The following is a 17,760-nucleotide window of genomic DNA, read 5'->3' on the forward strand; positions in this document are numbered from 1 at the left end:
TGGTGTTACCTATTGCCTGTGTTTTTGAGGGTGTATCTGAATTCCTTAGGTTGGAATTTTCCTTCTACTTCTTTCTGTAGGGGTGGGTTTGTGGATAAGTATTGTTTAAATCTGGCTTTGTCTTGAAATATCTTGTTCACTCTGTCTATGATGAGTGAAAGTTTTGCTGGGTATATTAGTCTAGGCTGGCATCCATGGTGTCTTAGTCAGCATTACATCTGTCCAGGTCCTTCTGGCTTTCAAAGTCTCCATTGAGAAATTGGGTGTTATTCCGATGGCTTTGCATTTATAAGTCACCTGGTCTTTTCCCTTTGCTGCTGTTAATATTCTTTCTTTATTCTGTACATTTAGTTGTTTAATTATTATGTGGTGAGGTGAATTTTTTTTGGGGGGTCTACTCTATTTGGTGTTCTATAGGCTTCTCGTATCTTCATAAGTATTTCCTTCTTTAAGTTGGGAAAGTTTTCTTCTATGATCTTGTTGATTATATATTTTCTGTGCATTTGAGTTGGCATTATTCTCCTTCCTTTATCCCTATTATTTGTACGTTTGGTCTTTTCATGGTGTCCCAAATTTCTTGGACATTTGGGTCATGACTTCGTTGGCTTTAGTGTTTTCTTTGACTGATGAATCTATTTCTTCTACTGTATCTTCAACACCAGAGATCCTCTCTTCCATCTCTTGCATTCTGTTGGTTATACTTGCATCTGAAGTTCCTCTTCATTACTCAGATTTTCTATTTCCATCATGCCCTCTGTTTGTGTCTCCTTCATTTTTTCTATTTCCCTTTTCAGGTCTTGGACTGTTACCCTCATCTGTTTCATTGCTTTTTAATGATTTTCTTTCAGGGATTTATGTTTTTCTTCTGCTTTATTTGTCCTTTCCTCTAGTTTTCTATAGCATTCTTCCCATTTATTGTTTGTTCCTCAATCTCATTTTGGATTTCTTCTTTATAAGTTTCTAGCATCTTCACGATGTTATTCATAAGGTTGCTTTCTTCTGCTTCTTCCATTTTGTGATGTTCAGGTCTAGCTAGGTTGGAGGAGGGCTAGGTTCTGGTGATGCTGTATTGCTCTTTATTTTGTTGTATGTACTTCTGCCTTGACATCTGCCCATCTCCTTTTGGATTTGTTCTTGGCCTTATCAGTGTTCTTGGTCCAGACAGAGCTGACAGATTCAGGAATCCTCTCTCTGGTCCCGATGGAAGCTCTGGGTTGGATGGGAGCTGGGGCTTGATCTCTGAATCTCAGGCAGTGACTTGGGTCTTGGGCAGATGGGTGTGGGGGCAGGGTGTGTAGACCCCAGGGTATGCGTGGGGTCTTGGAAAAGAGGAACCTCCCCAGTGAGGGTGGGGGTGGGGCCCTGCCCGATGGCCAGAACCTGGGGCCAAGTTGGGCAGGTCCTCCCCAGAATGCAGCCAGTGCTCTTAACCACTGAGCCATCTCTCTAACCACAGTGCAGGGATTATTTCCTGCAGGCAAATACTAGTAGACACTACTTGGTGGAAGGTCAGGTCATTGTTCACATTTAAGGTTATCTTAGATGCCTAGCAATGATCATTTACCATGTGCCCTATTATAGGGAAACTTAGACAGGAAACACAGTGGTTGAGTCAGGGTCACATAGGCCATCCTTGGCACAAGCTATTGGTCCACATACACATCTCCAACCTCCCCACCATGAAGACCTACTAGGTGACATTCACTCCTCTAGATCATTTCATAGACTCAGGATTCTTTTTTTTTATCTGCAATCACTGTTTTTAATATTTAGAAGATGGGTCTTGAAAAATGACAAATATGATAAGGGGTAACTGCGGTAAATCCATACTTCCAGCAGTCAATAATAAATGAACTGTTTATACATATAACATAAATACATGTCAAATTGGTTATTTAGACTAACAGCAGACAAAATGTACACAAATACTTGGAAGTTACATTGACATAAACCTCTTGAAGAACTTATGTACAATAAAACCGGTGATTGCCTAGGGATTGAATGAAGGGCATGAAGGACATTGAGAAGAGTCCTGAAGAAACACATGGTAACTTTGGAGCTCTGGGGTATGTTCAAAATCACCGCTAGAATGGCTTTACAGTATATACACATATATCAAACTACACAACTATATACAATATACAGAGTTTGTTAACTACACTCCATAAAGCCTATAAAAATATTCCACTTAAAATTCTAGACGACCCACTTCTACAAGTAGACATTAATATAGTAATCCTACCATATCACTACAAATAACTTAGGAAGCCATCTTCCCCAGTGGTAAGCAACCAAGGTCATTTTCATTGTAACCAAGAATTCTGGTTATGTGCAAAAAGTTACATTCTTGGATTATTTCACTCTCTTGGTTACTGCCTATACAGCAAAGACATTTGGCAAAGATCTCAGGAAGGCATAGGAAAAAAAATCTATGCTGAACTAGTGACCTCGGTCCTAAGTGACACAGCACTTTTTGCTGAAGAGTTCTATAAATCCTTTGACACTACACAGCTTTCATGAGTAGAATATTTAGGAATGTTCTTACAATGAGAATTTCCCCTGTAGTTAATTGAAACTAATCTGTAATTCCATATACTCACATCCACTATTTCTGTACTTTTGTTTAGTGGCATTTTTCGATATATAGCTGGTAGCCTGCATCCCAATCCTGACCACATAGGTCTCCTCAACGGTGCAAGGAGATTTAGTGCATGAGCTAGAAATGAGACACATGATCCATTCTGCTCCAAAACACATGACAGATTATCACAATATATCAGTTTGTGGTCCTTCAAATAACTCTGAAATCCAGTCAAGTCATATCCTTCAAATACTTGAAATTATTATATATGAAGTGTTTTTCAACAATAGAAGGTAACACAGTAACTGGACTCAGAATCATCAGCAACCTGCTGCCCCATTTAAAATACAAGACTGTTTATCTTTTTAGCTGGTCAAATACTAACTTTATTTTCACTACACTCCAACCTCCCCTAAGATTAAAAGTAATGTAAATTCTAAGGAATTTATTATTGGAAGCCAAAGCAATAGAAGTCAAGTACTTGTTCTGGTTAGATGACTTAAAGATGTGGGATGCCCATTATGTTAGAAAGTTCATAAAGAACTGGGGATAGTGGCACATGTCTAAACACTCAGCTACTAAGGAGGCTGAGGAAAGAGAAGTTCAAGACTAGCTTGGACGAAATAAAAATACTGGCTCAAAAAAGCAAATAAAAAATATTTCACACTAAAACAACATCCAAGAAGTAAATTATTTCTGCAAGCCAAATACAGAGCATAGCTCAGATCTTCTTGGTTATACACAACTCTGCCCGTCAAATGTGACAGACTGGGGAATTATACTCTTATCATGTGCTACACAACTACTATTGGGACTTTGAAGAGTAAATAAGTCTTTTCTTCCCAGAGGTTGTTGTAGCTGAAGTTTTCCTGGTCCTGCCTGGCCCAAGGTCAGGACAAATCTCTCTCACTAGCGTCCCTCAAGTAAACACACAGAGAATTATATTACTTATAAACTGTATGGCTGTGGCAGGCTTCTTGCTATCTGTTCTCATATCTTAAATTAACCCATTTCTATTAATCTATACCTTGCCACGTGGCTTGTCGCTTACCGGTCATTTACATCTTGCTACTCATTGCAGCAGCTGGCAGCGTCTCCTGACCCAGTCTTCTTTCTCCCAGCATTCTTCTCTCTGCTTGTCCTGCCTACACTCTACTTCCTGCCTGGCTACTGGCCAATCAGCGTTTTATTTATTAATCAATCATAGCAACACATTTTTATAGCATACAGAACATCCCACAGCAGGTTGTTGAAGAGACTAAGATGGAAGAGATTAGATCGTTTCAGTCATATGTACTGAGACAGTGACATGTTACTCGAGCTAGTCAGAATGTACAACATAGCTCTTGAAGGCTTACTACATACTTGCCATTTCTAATGCATCTCCCTGTCATGACCGCTCACTATGAGATTCAACATCTGACTGAATACTATTGTGCTACAAGCACCCCTAAAGTCTTCTTGCTGCATGAATCTTTTGGTGCCGATTCAGGTGGGAGCTTAAGCTGTAGGCTTTCCCACACTCACCGCACTCATATGGCCTCTCTCCAGAGTGAACTTTCTGGTGCCGAACAAGGTGGGAGGTTCGGATGAAATCTTTCCCACACCTGCTGCACACAAAAGGCCTTTCCCCAGTATGAACCCTTTGGTGTGCTATAAAATCAGAGCTTCTACTGAAAATTTTCCCACAGGGCATTCAAAAAGCTTTGACTCAGTGTGAATTCTCTGATGTTTAATGAGGGTGTATCTGTGGCCAAAGGATTTCCCACAATCACGGCAATCATAAGGGTTTTCTCCAGTGTGGATACTTTCATGCTGAACAAGTGTCGATTTGTGTCTGAAGACTTTGCCACAATCATTGCACTTATAAGGCCTCGAGCCACTGTGTACCCTCTGGTGTACTATTAGGTTGGAGTGATGGCTAAAGTATTTCCCGCATTCGGGGCACTTGTAAGGCATTTCTCCAGTGTGGAGTCTCTTATGTTGAGTGAGGTTGTCTTTTCGACTGAAGGCTTTTCTGCATTCACTGCACTCATAAGGCCTTTCTCCAGTATGGATCCTCTGGTGCTGGATGAGTGTGGCTTTGCGGCTGAAGGCTTTCCCACATTCACTGCACTCATAAGGCTTCTCTCCAGTATGGATCCTCTGGTGCTGCACAAGGGTATCTTTGCAGTTGAAACCTTTCCCACACTCACCACATGTATAATGCATTTGTCCAACATGGAAGTCCTCTCCATTCTCAGTGCTCCCTGATCTCTTCTTGCTATGGGTGACCTTTTGTTGGTGACCAATCAAACTGTCCTGAAGGTTCCTCTGCTCCACGTCGCATATAGAGGGCTTCTCTGAAGAGTAGGGCTCTACATGAACTTTGAAATTCTTAAATAATGAGGCTCTACTGTCATTCTTTTGTAAAGAATTCTCGACATTATTATGCTTTAGGTTCCAGCAAAAGTTTTCACTTAACCAGATCTGTCTCTCACATGCCCGGCATGAGTAAGTTACAAGTGCAGGGTATGTTCCTTGGTGTTCCTCCACATCCAAAAGACCATTCAAAATGGGGCCACATATGCCACAAGGATAAGTTGTCGAGTGAAGAAGGAACCTGCCTTGGGAATGTTAACATGTGGTACTCCAACAGAAGGCTCTGCTTCATCCTTCACTGCACACCAACAACTCATAGGAAGATGCTAGATGTGGAACAAGGATGACTGGACTGCTACTCACATCACCAGTGAGGCTACCTGCGCAGGGTTCATGGCCACCACCCTCACCTGCCTAAGCAGCGCCAAAGTAGGGCGAGCAGGGACCGCTGTCACTTGACCCTGGAGACGAGATCTCTTGGCTCTGTCACCGCTCAATATTCCCTCAGGGGCAAGTAAGTCTCCTTTTGTGAATTCTGGCGCCCGTCAAATCGGAATGGGCTCCAAAGTTTTGGCCATTATGTTGCCAAGAAGCTCCACCTGGCCATAGACTCAGGATTCTTATAGGGCTCCCAGATTCATGTCAATCAGCATCAAACACCTGACAAGAATAGCCCAACTATAGCCCAGCCTGAACTAAATGTCAGGCAGATCCTGAGCCTTGTGGGATCTCTGACAGACTGTCAGGTTTCTCAGGGAAGCTCAATCATAACCTATCTGTAGGACAGCCCTGAACAGCAAAGACTGAGAGGGCTCTGGCCTACACTCAGTAGGGGAAATCAGTGTAGCTGGAGAGACCTGAACCTTGTGTCTCAAGGCAGGCAATGGGTCGGTGAGGACCAGGAGATAAAATGAGGTCTCTGATTCCAGGTCTTGAGTCTGACCATCACCAAACACTGCAGCTCAGTTCACACATGAGAAAGTCTTTTCTTCTCCCATACACAGCACAGGAGGCCCCATTATCTCTGAGCACTCAGCCACTCCATCTGCCTTTAATTTGCTTCCTGCCTGATGATTTAAAGATATGGGTCAGCTAGGAGTTAAGAGACTATCTCTGGTTGTAAGATGCCCTTGCAAGAATCAGAAGTACCACACATGATAAATCATCTCTCTGTGGTCAGTACATTACTGCTACCTAAGCCCAACATCACAAACAACAATTCCAATCCCATGGAGGGTGAGGACTCAGTAGCATTAATGTGTGAGCCTGAGACTCAGAATACAGCCTACCTGTGGAGGATAAATGATCAAAGCCTCTGAGAAGAGGACAGGCTGATGCTGTCTGTGGAAAACAGGACTCTCACTGTACTCAGTGTTGTGAGGATTGACACTGGACCCAATGAATGTGAATCTGAGACTCAGTGAGGGACTCCCCACTGACCCATTCACTCTGAACATTACCTGTAAGTATTTTCTGTTTCATCCTGGCCCCAGTTGCCTAAATACAGAGGGCTAGAACTATGCCATACTCGGTTCCAGTCCCCTTGGGTTCATGACACAGACCACCATACAGATACCTAGGCTGCCAGGGCATCCTGTCCCAGCCCAAGCACATGTAGACAGGCCCAGCATTGAGCTTAAATGGGCTGCAGGGATTCTCCTGCCTAGAGAGGCTCAGGGTAATGGAGACAGGGGATATGTCAGACTCAGCCTCAGTGCATACATGAGTGTGCAGTGGGGGATGTTTGTGTGTTGTGCTTGAGATGGATCAGGGCTTGTGCATGCTGAATGAGTACTCTTCTGCTATTCTGCACCCCAGCTCTGGGTAGGAGCTGCTCAACTAAGGTTAAAGCATAGCTCAAAGAGCTACTATGTCCTTCTACAGACCATGATTTCCCCTCCTCTTTGCTGATATCATGTGTGATTTTATTCTATTTTCTCCAGATGGTCCTGATGTCCAGATCATATTCCCCTCAAATATTCATTTTCATTCAAGGACAAACCTCACATCTCCTGCCACACAGATGCTAACCCACCCTCACAGTACTCTTGGTTTGTCAATGGAGAGCTCCAGTCATCCTCCCAAGAGCTCTATATTCCCAACATCCATACTAATATGAGTAGATCTTATACCTGACTTGTCTAATACTGTCACTGTCCTCAGTAAGAGCACAATCAAGAACATTACAGTCCTTAGTAAGTGGATCACTGAAATATCAGCACCAGGTTAAGGGTGGAGTCTTTTGGCTTTCTGGGAAGGTGCAGAAGCATTGAATTTCCAGCCCAGGACTATGGAAACTAGCAAAACTCAGTCTTCCCCCAAGATGTCTAATGCCTTCCTGGTTCTCTGGTTTCTGGCCGATAGGGATGGAGTTTGCAATGTGAGGAGGAGGTTTTTCCAGTATTGAAAAGTCTTTAGTTATGTGAGGGACTTTCCATAGTTAGGAGATCCTCAAGGTCAAGATTTCTTTCTGTGCCTAACACAAGCTTTCCTGTCCCCTCCATTTTCACTTTATGACCTCCATGACCTACAAGGAACACCCAGGGCTTTCAACTTTGCACAATTCTTATTCTCCAAATTGGGGGAAAATATTCCACACAGATGGGGACTAGACCTCTAATCCCAGGTATGCTCCTGTCTCATGGGTGTGGTGCCTGGCTCAGCTCTGACTCCATGGGATGGAAAGAGTGGGTGGAGAAGGTGTCTGAGAGCCCTCTTCTGAGTCAGGGTGAACTATGTCTCTGACAGTTGATGATGTTCTTTTGTTTACTCTTCTCAAGGTTCAAAAGACAAATATCAGCTGAGCATGGCTGTACACACCTTTGATGCCAACACTGAGGAGGAAGAGGCACATAGTGTGATTTTGAAGCAGCCTGGTCTACATAGCAAGTTACAAGCTAGCCAGAACTGTACAGTGAGACCCTATTCAAAAATATCAGTACTGAGCATTAGAGTGTCAGGCTGTGGTCAGCACTGTGACTATTCACTTCTTCTCTGTAGTATTTAATCCATATCTGTGGGGCAGGAAATACAATTTTTCTACAAACAGAAATTCTTCAGTTAAGGATTTCTCCCAGTCCTGAGGTCTATCCTTTAACACCTCTATGTTAGCTTGGCCATCTTAACCCTATTATTTAATAAAAATTAAAATGCTATTTCATAAAGGCAGGATCTGACTGTTCACAGTCACAGAAAATGTGAGCAAGAATACCCATAAATATCAGTGGAAAATACATTCCTCTACCCTGAGATTTCTGGACATGTGGACTGAAGAGCCTCGCAGTGTGGAATCTACACAAATACCCTGAGTCAGGGTCACTGTGGGTCATATTGATAGTCGAATGACTCAGCTCTTTCTTTACAGACTGTATCTTGAACATGTGAATTGCAGAGGGCCCCTTTGTTGTATGTGCCCTGGGAGCTGGCTGAGATCTCTGAGGGTGAAGGACTCTCAGCTGGTCCTTTCCATTGTTTATTCACAGAACCAGTGATTAAACCCTCCATCCAATTCACCGACACCACGGTCAAAGACCTGACCTCTGTGATCCTGAAGTGCTTGTCAAACGACCCTGGGATCTCAATCCATTGGCTCTTCAAAGGCCACAGTCTGAGAATCACAAATGAGATGAAGTTGTCCTCGAACAACAGCACCCTCGAAATAGTCCCTGCCAGGAGTTCGCATTCCGGGGACTATCAGTGTGAAGTATCCAATCAAGTCAGTTCCAAGAGGAGTGACCCCATCCAGGTGGACATAATAGGTGAGTGAACTCTTCTCCCTTGTTACTCCATAACTTTCGGGGTGAGGGCAGTTTCTTTATCAATAGAGTGCAGACTGGGTCAAAGTCACAAGGAGAAAAACCTGTTTCAACATACAAATACAGCCAGCTTTGTGATGGATGCATGTTAATCTCATGATAACACACCAAGCAAGGTGAGCACAGTGCTTCATGCCTTTAACCCCAGCACACCAGAGGAAGAGTCAGTTGGATCTCTATGAGTTCCAGCCACCCTGGTCTTTGTAACCAGTTTCAGGTTAGCCAGAGCTACATAGTGAGACCCTGTCTCAAAAGAGAGAGAGAACATGAAGCAGGAGGCATAGAAGTACAAGGCCACTCAACTGAATGGATCAGGCTCTGCTGACTCCCCATGGGAGACATTGCCTTGGAGGAGTTGGGAATCAGGGGTGTACTGGGTGGGAACACTGGTGGACTGGGGGAATGAGGAAAGGGGAATCTGTGGTTGGTATGTGAAATGAATAGAAAATCTCTTAATAAAATAAGAAGCACGAGGACAGCCCAGATTACATTGTGAGACCTGGATAATAATAATAACAATAGATGTTAATATAGCAAATAGAAATGCAAAGTGATTAAGAGTTTAGGGTCTGAGTCAGACACACAGACCACCCTCAGAATCTAGTAAAATATTCATGTTACACTACACCCCATACCACACAATCAAATTTTCTTTAGATTATTTCCAATAACTAATATGAATACTGCATAGACCCTAGTCTTATTCTGTTGAATACAGGACGAAGATAGGAGGAAACAATACATTTTTCTAGATATACTTTTCCAAGTAGTTTGTTTCCAAGGTTTTGATCCATAAATATAAAATCCATAGATAGAATGGACCTGTATTGAGTTTTTTACTACGTTTGCATATTTATTCATTTTGTATGGGTGTTCCCCTCCTGTGTGTGGAGGTCATAGGACAATTTCTTGTGGCCAGTTCTCTGGGGAGAGAGAATTTAACTAAGGTAGGTGAGCAAGCCCTTTATCTGGTAAGCCATTTCTCTGGCCCACATTGTTTGTGCATTTATATCTGTGTGGTAGTTGGCCATCGGTACTGGAAGGGAAACTGTAGGCACTCTTCCCAACTGAGCCATTTCTGCGGCCCGTATACTGAGTTTCTTATCCTCATGCTCCTAGCACAGACTCTTTTTTTTTCTGGTATCTGTTTTTTTGTGGTATGTAGTAGTAGTAGTAGTAGTAGTAGTAGTAGTAGTAGTAGTAGTGTGTGTTTGATTCTTAACTATTGAGCTATCTCTCCAGTCCCATAAACCAAATGCATGGAGAGATAGCTCAATAGTTAAGAGCCCTAGCAGCTATTCCAAAGGACAGGGGATTAATTCCCAGCACCCACATGGCAGCTTATTACTATCTGTAACTGAAGTTTCAAGGAATTCAACACCCTCTTCTGTCCTCCTTATGTAGAAAACATGCATGTGGTATAGAAGCATACAAGCAGCCAAAAGGCCCATATGATGCTTCTGTCATCATTACAAAGACAACATTTGAAATCCAATTTCAAGGTGCTTTCATCCTGTCTCCTAAAAGTCTGATGACTTTAAGGTCTGATCCATTTTAGGTTTTTGATCCAGGTAGAGTTGATTTGTATATGTTGTTAGATGAAGGCTTAACTTTATTCTTTTACATGGATATTACATCTTCCTAACATCCCTTGTTTAACTGATTTTTCTTCCAACATTGTGCATTCTTAGCAGCTTGATCAAAACACCTTTGGTCACAGAGGTTCAGATGGACAGCAAGAATGCCTTCCAAGTTCTGTAACTCAATAGGACAACTCCGTTTCACACCAATTAATTCAAAAGAGCCAGCAGAAATGTATGTTTTTAACAAACATAAAGAGTGACAGATGAAATGCTGGATATGCCAACTGTGCGTATCTGACACACATTATAATATATATGCAAAACTGTGCCCCATAAACACACATATTTATCATTTTAACTAACCTTTAATTTAATCATGGCCAGTGTGCATGAGCAGTTCTGGGCTTTCTAATTCTATATTACTGATGTGTATTTCTGCCTTTATGTCAGTAGTAAGTATAAGATTTTGATTGTTGCAGCTTTGTACTAAAATTATGAAATCATGTGGGATGTACTGCAATTTTATTCTTGTTTTTTTTTTTCAAGATAATTTTAAGGCCATTTTTGATGGTGCTTGCCTATAACCCCAGCTCTTTGGAGCAGAGACAAGTGGATCTCTGGCAGTTTGAGGCCAGCTTGATATATATAGTGAGTTTCAGGACAGCTAGAATGGACTTTGCTATTTCTGTGCAAAATGCCACTGGGGTTTTGATCTGATATGCATAGAACTGATAGAGTACATTCAGGGATAATGTCCTCTTTTAAAAAAAGTCCCAGCCACTTATGAAGATGAGGCAAGAGTAACAAGTTCTAAAAGTGCCTACTACAACCAATTCAAGGCCAGCCTGATTAATTTAGTGTCATCCTGTTTCTAAATAAAAATTAGAAGGCAGAGCTTAGAGTATAGCTCAGTGGTAGTGAATTGCTTACCTTGCACAAAGCACTCAGTTCAATTCCAGTACTGCAGAACAACAGTAATAATGAGATTAAGTCTTCCAAACCATCAATGCCAATGGCTGTCATTTCTTGTCTTCTTTCATCATCTCTTATTTGGTAGTTTTCTGAGTGCAAGTCTTTTATCTCCTTGGTGGATTTAATTGTAAGTATTTTATTCTTTTTGGTGCTTTCACAAATAAATATTTTCTTCATTTCCTTTCCAATTATTTACTGTTATGGCTGGGACTATTTATTGCTCAGGGGCTGAACACTTGCCAGGCACGCATGAGGCCCTAGGTTCAAGCTCCACTACTGCCAGGAAAAATGAAAATCAAATTGTTCAAAGTCAATAGTAGTTTACAGAAATACAGCTTACTTGGGCATGTTCATTTCATAAGCCAACCAATTTACTAGTTTTTCTCATTTAGTTCTGAGAAGATTCTGTAGAATGTTCAAGATTTTCTATGAACAAGTTCCTGTCATCTAGAGATATATTTAGAACCTCATAATTGGGTACCTTCATTTCATTGTCTAGCCTAATGGCTCTGTGTAGCACTCCTAAAGGTCTCTTGAACAGAAGTGGTCACAGCAGCATCCTGTGTTCTTCCTGATGTTAAAGAGAATGCTGTCAGTCTCCCCACTGCATATGATTTTGGCTGTGGGTTTCCATGTATGGCCTTTGTTACAATAAGCTGGACTTCTATCCAGTTTCAGTGTTTTTCTTATCAAAGTCTGTGAAATTTTGTCAATTTATTTGTTGATCCAATCTTCTTGGTTATATAGCTATTCCATTTGGTTTCTTTTATGCTTCCATCTCTAAAGAATCCATGTTTGTTGCCGGGCGGTGGTGGCGCACGCCTTTAATCCCAGCACTTGGGAGGCAGAGCCAGGTGGATCTCTGTGAGTTCGAGGCCAGCCTGGACTACCAAGTGAGTCCCAGGAAAGGCGCAAAGCTACACAGAGAAACCCTGTCTCGAAAAACCAAAAAAAAAAAAAAGAATCCATGTTTGTTGGAAATTGTCCTTTGCATCTAGGTCACACAACAATTAGCATATAACTACTGAGTGCTCTTGAAATTCTTCATATTCTTGAGAATGGATGGTGAGGTCTCAAATTGTATTAATATCCATCTGCTTTTGTTCAAAGTTAATCTGGGAAAAGTTTGCTAATATTGTTAATTATTTTTGATGAACCAACTTTTGGTGCATCAGCTTTCTTTGCAGTTACTCTAGTCTCTGTTTTGTTTATCTTCATCCTCATCCTTAGTGTTCTCCTTCTACTGGGATTCAGGAACTTTTAGGGGACAGGGGTCTCATTATATTAACCAGACTTGCTTCAAATTCACAATCCTCCTGCCTCAGCCTCTGATGCTAGGATGCTAGGTTATATCACATCTTTCACCTGCCTCATAGTAGTTTTTAAAGACTTCATATAATAATCAAGTAACCTTTCTTTGGCAAAATACCACACATAGAGAAAGAAAAAAAATGTTGCTACAATTATTCCTACCACTAGGGTTAGCCTTGAAGCCAGGTAGTCTGGTCTATCTCTGATTAACCATACAGATTTAAGTAATTTTTGAAAACCACTTTAAGCTCCAGTTTTTCATCATCTGAATGGAAATAATTCCTATGTGACAGACTCATCATATAGGTGAAACCAGATACAAATACAGGGCCAGCCACATCATAAATACCATACCACCATGGTCAACATTAGCATTAATAATCACTCTTGAGCAGACTGGTGAAGTTTGAGCCCCAAAGTCACAACAAGGAGTAAAGGGGTGAGGATGGCATTGATACATAAGGGGTGTGGGGAGACACATGTTATACAAAAGGTGAAACCACTTTAACATAGCTACTAAATAAAAATGGGAGAGAAAAAAATGAGGGGGGGGGTCTGATGAAAAATTTCTAAGCCATTTTTATTTACTAGATTTCATCCACCAGGATGTGTCCATGAAGGGCTGAGACAAGTAAGTTATTAGTGGAGGAATATACTTGTGAAGGTGAGCCTGAGATATCCCTCAGGACACATGAAGATATGATCTCTGTGTAGGCAGAGAAGCAGGCATATCTTAGATTGCAGTGCAGTTCCAACAGAGTTTCTACAAGTTTGAGGCTGAGTTCCCTACAGTAACCAAGCAGAGGGATTTGGGGTCTTACAGAGTCTGCCTTGCTGTCCTACCCCACTGCAGAAACCATGGTCTCTGCAGAGGAGCTGGTACAATGAGAGTCAATAGTCTGGGCCTTCTGTCACTTAGGTCACAGCCACAAGAGACCACTTATTCATGGCTGCCACAACTGAGACCCTGAGAATAAGATGGAAACACTGGATATTCAACACACAAAATTGCAATCACCCTGTCTAACATTCCCACAGCTTTACGTGATTGCCTTGATGAAATTGATGGAATTTGAGTATTGGAAAGAAGAGGGAGAACTAACCTAGAAACACAGGGAGGTGAAAAGGACACTTGCTAAGATCCTCACACTTCAACTCACCCAATCAGTCTTCTGCCATCAAGGTGGGAAGGTGTTTGTTAGCTGTAGGAGTTTTCTGGTAGAAATTCCAGGTCATTTATGCATACTATCATATCTTCTGCAAATAGGGAAAGTTTGACTTCTGCCTTTCAAATTTGTATCCCCCTGATTATAGTTTTTGTCTTATTGCTCTACTTAGAACCTTGAGTATTATATTGAATAAATATGGGGAGAGGGGACAGCCTTGTCTTCTTCCTGATTTTAGTGGAATTGCTTTGTGTTTCTCTCCATTTAATATGATGTTGGCTGTCAGATTGCTGTAAATTGCCTGCATTACACTAAGGAATCTTCCATGTATTTCTGATTACTCCAAAACCTTGGTCATGAAGAGGTGTTGAATTTTGTCAAAGGTTTTTCAGCATTTAATGAGATGATCATGTGGATTTTATCTTTCAGTTTGTTTATATGGTGGATTACATTGACAGATTTATGTATTTTGAACCATCCTTACATCTCTCTATGAAGCCTACTTGACCATGGTGGATATATTTTTTTACTCCCTTCTTGAATCTGATTTGCCAGGTTTTATTGAGTACTTTTACATCAATGTTCATGAATGAGATTGGTGTGCAATTCTCTTTCTTTGTTGCATCTTTTGTTGTTTAGGTATCACGGTGACTGTAGCCTTGTAAAAAGAATTTGGCAATGTTCCTTTTGTTTCTATTGTGTAGAACAAATTGAAGAATATTGGTATTAGCTCTTCTTTGAAAATCTGGTAGAATTCTGTGCTCAAACCATCTGGTCACGTGCTTTTTCTGGTTGGGAGATTTTAATGACTGTTTCTAGTTTTTTTTTTCATTTTTTAAATTTATTTATTAAATTTAATCTTACATATCAGCCACAGATTCCCTTGTTCTCTCCCCTCCCACCCCAACCACCACCCCTTCCCTCCAGTCCACCCCCCCCCATTCCCATTTCCTCCAGGGCAAAGACTCCCCTGAGGATTGAGTTCAACCTGGTAGATTCAGTACAGGCAGGTCCAGGCCCCTCCTCCCAGGCTGAGCCAAGTGTCCCTGTATAAGCCCCAGGTTCCAAACTTCCAGTTCATGCACTGAGGACAGGACCTGGTCCCACTATCTGGATGCCTCCCAAGCAGATCAAGCTAATCAACTCTCTTATTTATTCAGAGGGCCTGATCCAGTTGGGGGCTCCTCAGCCTTTGGTTCATAGTCCATGTGTTTCCATTCGTTTGGCTATTTGTCCCTGTGCTTTATCCAACCTTGGTTTCAACAATTCTCGCTCATATAAACCCTTCTCTTTCTCGCTAATTGGACTCCCAGAGCTCCACACCCTAGAGGCCCTTCAACTGAAGAATAGATAAATAAATTATGGCACATATACACAATGGAATACTACTCAGCAGAGAAAAACAATGGCATCATGAGGTTTGCAGGCAAATGGATGGATCTAGAAAAAATCATCCTGAGTGAGGTAACCCAGACTCAGAAAGACAAATATGGCATGTACTCACTCATAGGAGGATATTAGAGGTGGAACAAGGATGACTGGACTGCTACTCACATCACCAGGGAGGCTACCTGGAAAACACAGGACCCCAAGAAAGACACGAGGATCGCCCAATGACAGAGAAATGGCTGAGATCTACATGAACAACCTGGACATGAGTGGGACTAATGAAGGGCAAGGGTCAAGGGAAAGAGAGCCTGTAGGAGTGGGAGATCCCAGCTGGATCAAGAACAGAGAGTGAGAACAAGGAATAGGAGACCATGGTAAATGAAAACCACATGAGAAAAGGAAGAAGCAAAGTGCTAGAGAGGCCCACAGAAATCCACAAAGATACCCTCACAATAGGTGGCTGGCAATGGTTGAGAGACAGCCGGGATTGACCTACTCTGGTGATGGGATGGCCAACCACCCTAATAGCCATGCCAGAAACCCCATCCAAGGACTGAAGAATCTGGATGTTTCTAGTTTCTTAAGCATTATAGGTATATTTAAATTGTTTATCTGGTCTTGAGGCAATTTTGGTATATGGTACCTATCCAGAAAATTGTACATTTCTTTAGATTTTCCAATTATGTGGATTAGGGTTTTTGAGGAATGACCTAATCATTCTCTGGATTTGCTCATTATTTGTTGTTATGTATCCCTTTTCATTTCTGATTTTTTTATTAGGATGCTCTCACTGTGCCTTTTGGTTAGTTTGGGGAAGGGCTTGTCTATCCTGTTGTTTTTCTCAAAGAACCAACTCTTTGTTTCATTGCTTCTTTGTATTGTTCTATATGTTTCCATTTTATTGATTTCAGCCCTCATTTTGATTATTTGCTGGCATCTATTCCTCCTGGGTGACTTTGCTGCTTTTTGTTCTAGAGCTTCTAGGTGTGCTGCTAAATCGCTAGTGTGAAATTTCTCCAACTTCTATATGTGGGCATTCAGTGCTATGAATTTCCCTCTTAGCACTGCTTTCATAGTGTCCATAAGTTTAGGTATGTTGTACATTCATTTTCATTGAATTCTAGGAAGTCTTTAATTCTTCATTTCCTCTTTGACCGATTTGTGATTCAGTTGAGCATTGTTCAGTTTCCTCGAGATTGTAGATTCTAATTTTTGTTGTTGTTGAAATATAACTTTAAGCCATGGTGGTACAAAAAATAGAGGAGTTATTCTTAAATATTATTAAGGACGCACCTTAATAATATTCTTCCCAGGGGCTGAGAAGAGAAGCTTGCAAACACTGACAATTATTTTTTGGAAATGAATCTGAGGAAACCAAGGTCTTTCTTTGTCTGTCAACTTTACTCATCTGGGATAAAATCCTGTCTACAGAGCTACAGTTCTGTTCTCCTGCCTAGCTCCTGTCTTGCCTGATTTTTCTCTATATTTACCTACTGTCCCCTCTAAGTTCTATCTTAATTCTCTCATCTTAATTCTGCCTCGACAGAGCCTTCTCATCTTGGCCTTACTCATCTAGTACTTCCCTACCTGGCTCTTCCTCATCTTCCATCTTGTCCTCAAGTTCTCTCCTGAAAATCATCCTCTAAGTCTCCTTATACCTCTCAGTTTCCCCACATGTCTGAGGTATTCAGTCATAAACCCAAACAATAGCAATCCCCTGGCAGAGCAAGTCATCAGGCTTGAATTCCTGCAGGGTCATAAAGGCAGGTAAAAATTTTCCTCAAGGAGTGAGTATCAGGCTTTCTTTTACAACCCAAAAGAGAGTGGTAAAAGAGGAGGTCAATTGAGAGCTAATGATTGGTTACTATATCAAAAAAGGGGATTTATATACTCAGTCTACATTTCTAGAAGTGGTTAGGTAAGAAGTTCGGAGTCTATAATGTTAGTGAGGTTGTATAAGAAAAGAGGGTCTCTTCTTAAACTGCACAAGAAATGAAGCTATCCTCCTGACCTAGGAGACAGGCGTTGTTTCTATAAGGTTGATTGGCTTTTGATGCTTGATAGGCATGTTAGATAAATACACTATTATGAGTTCTTGGAAGCACACATAGCATACAAGGAAATCATTGTAGGAAGCAGCTAATATATAACAAAAGCTAAAATATCACCAAGACTTCTTAAACCATGACTTGACCTTGAGAAAAGTTCTTGACCTTTCCAAGTAGTAGCTTTTGGGATAGTAGCTGAATTCCATTATGTTTTCCTATGGCTTGCAGCAGTTCCAGTGTTTTAATTTATTAAAAAAAGAGAATGTTTAATTCTTTCTAGGGTAGATAAAAGGATGAAAAAATTAAATTTGGAGGTGTCTTGAAAAATGAAAACTAATGGTTAATTAATATTTATAATCAATAATCTATGTAGATGGCAAGCTGAGACTTAGTTTAGCCGTCTAAAAGGTGTAGTTGTACATAATCAGAATATCTCTGTCCCAAGAAGGGAGCAGAGGAGTAACATAAAAATCTACCATTAGCTAGTATAGCATAATATGGTCAAATGTGTCTGAATAATATAACTGTGACTTA

The 17,760-nt window shown here is 41.2% G+C and overlaps 1 protein-coding gene and 1 pseudogene across 15 annotated transcripts in view; one reads left to right on the forward strand and one right to left on the reverse strand.

Annotated features, from left to right (window-relative positions):
- Nucleotides 1–17,760, forward strand: part of LOC143273511 (cell adhesion molecule CEACAM5-like) — a 386,206-nt gene that overhangs the window by 24,048 nt on the left and 344,398 nt on the right. For all 15 annotated transcript variants that reach the window (XM_076573549.1, XM_076573535.1, XM_076573531.1 and 12 more), the window contains exon 4: nucleotides 8,425–8,700. In XM_076573549.1, coding sequence (XP_076429664.1) covers nucleotides 8,425–8,700 — 276 coding nt within the window. The remainder of the gene's footprint in view (nucleotides 1–8,424; nucleotides 8,701–17,760) is intronic.
- Nucleotides 2,850–4,930, reverse strand: LOC143273711 (uncharacterized; annotated as a pseudogene).

The sequence above is a fragment of the Peromyscus maniculatus genome, chromosome 1, assembly GCF_049852395.1.
Source record: "Peromyscus maniculatus bairdii isolate BWxNUB_F1_BW_parent chromosome 1, HU_Pman_BW_mat_3.1, whole genome shotgun sequence".
Classification (NCBI taxonomy): Eukaryota; Metazoa; Chordata; class Mammalia; order Rodentia; family Cricetidae; genus Peromyscus; species Peromyscus maniculatus.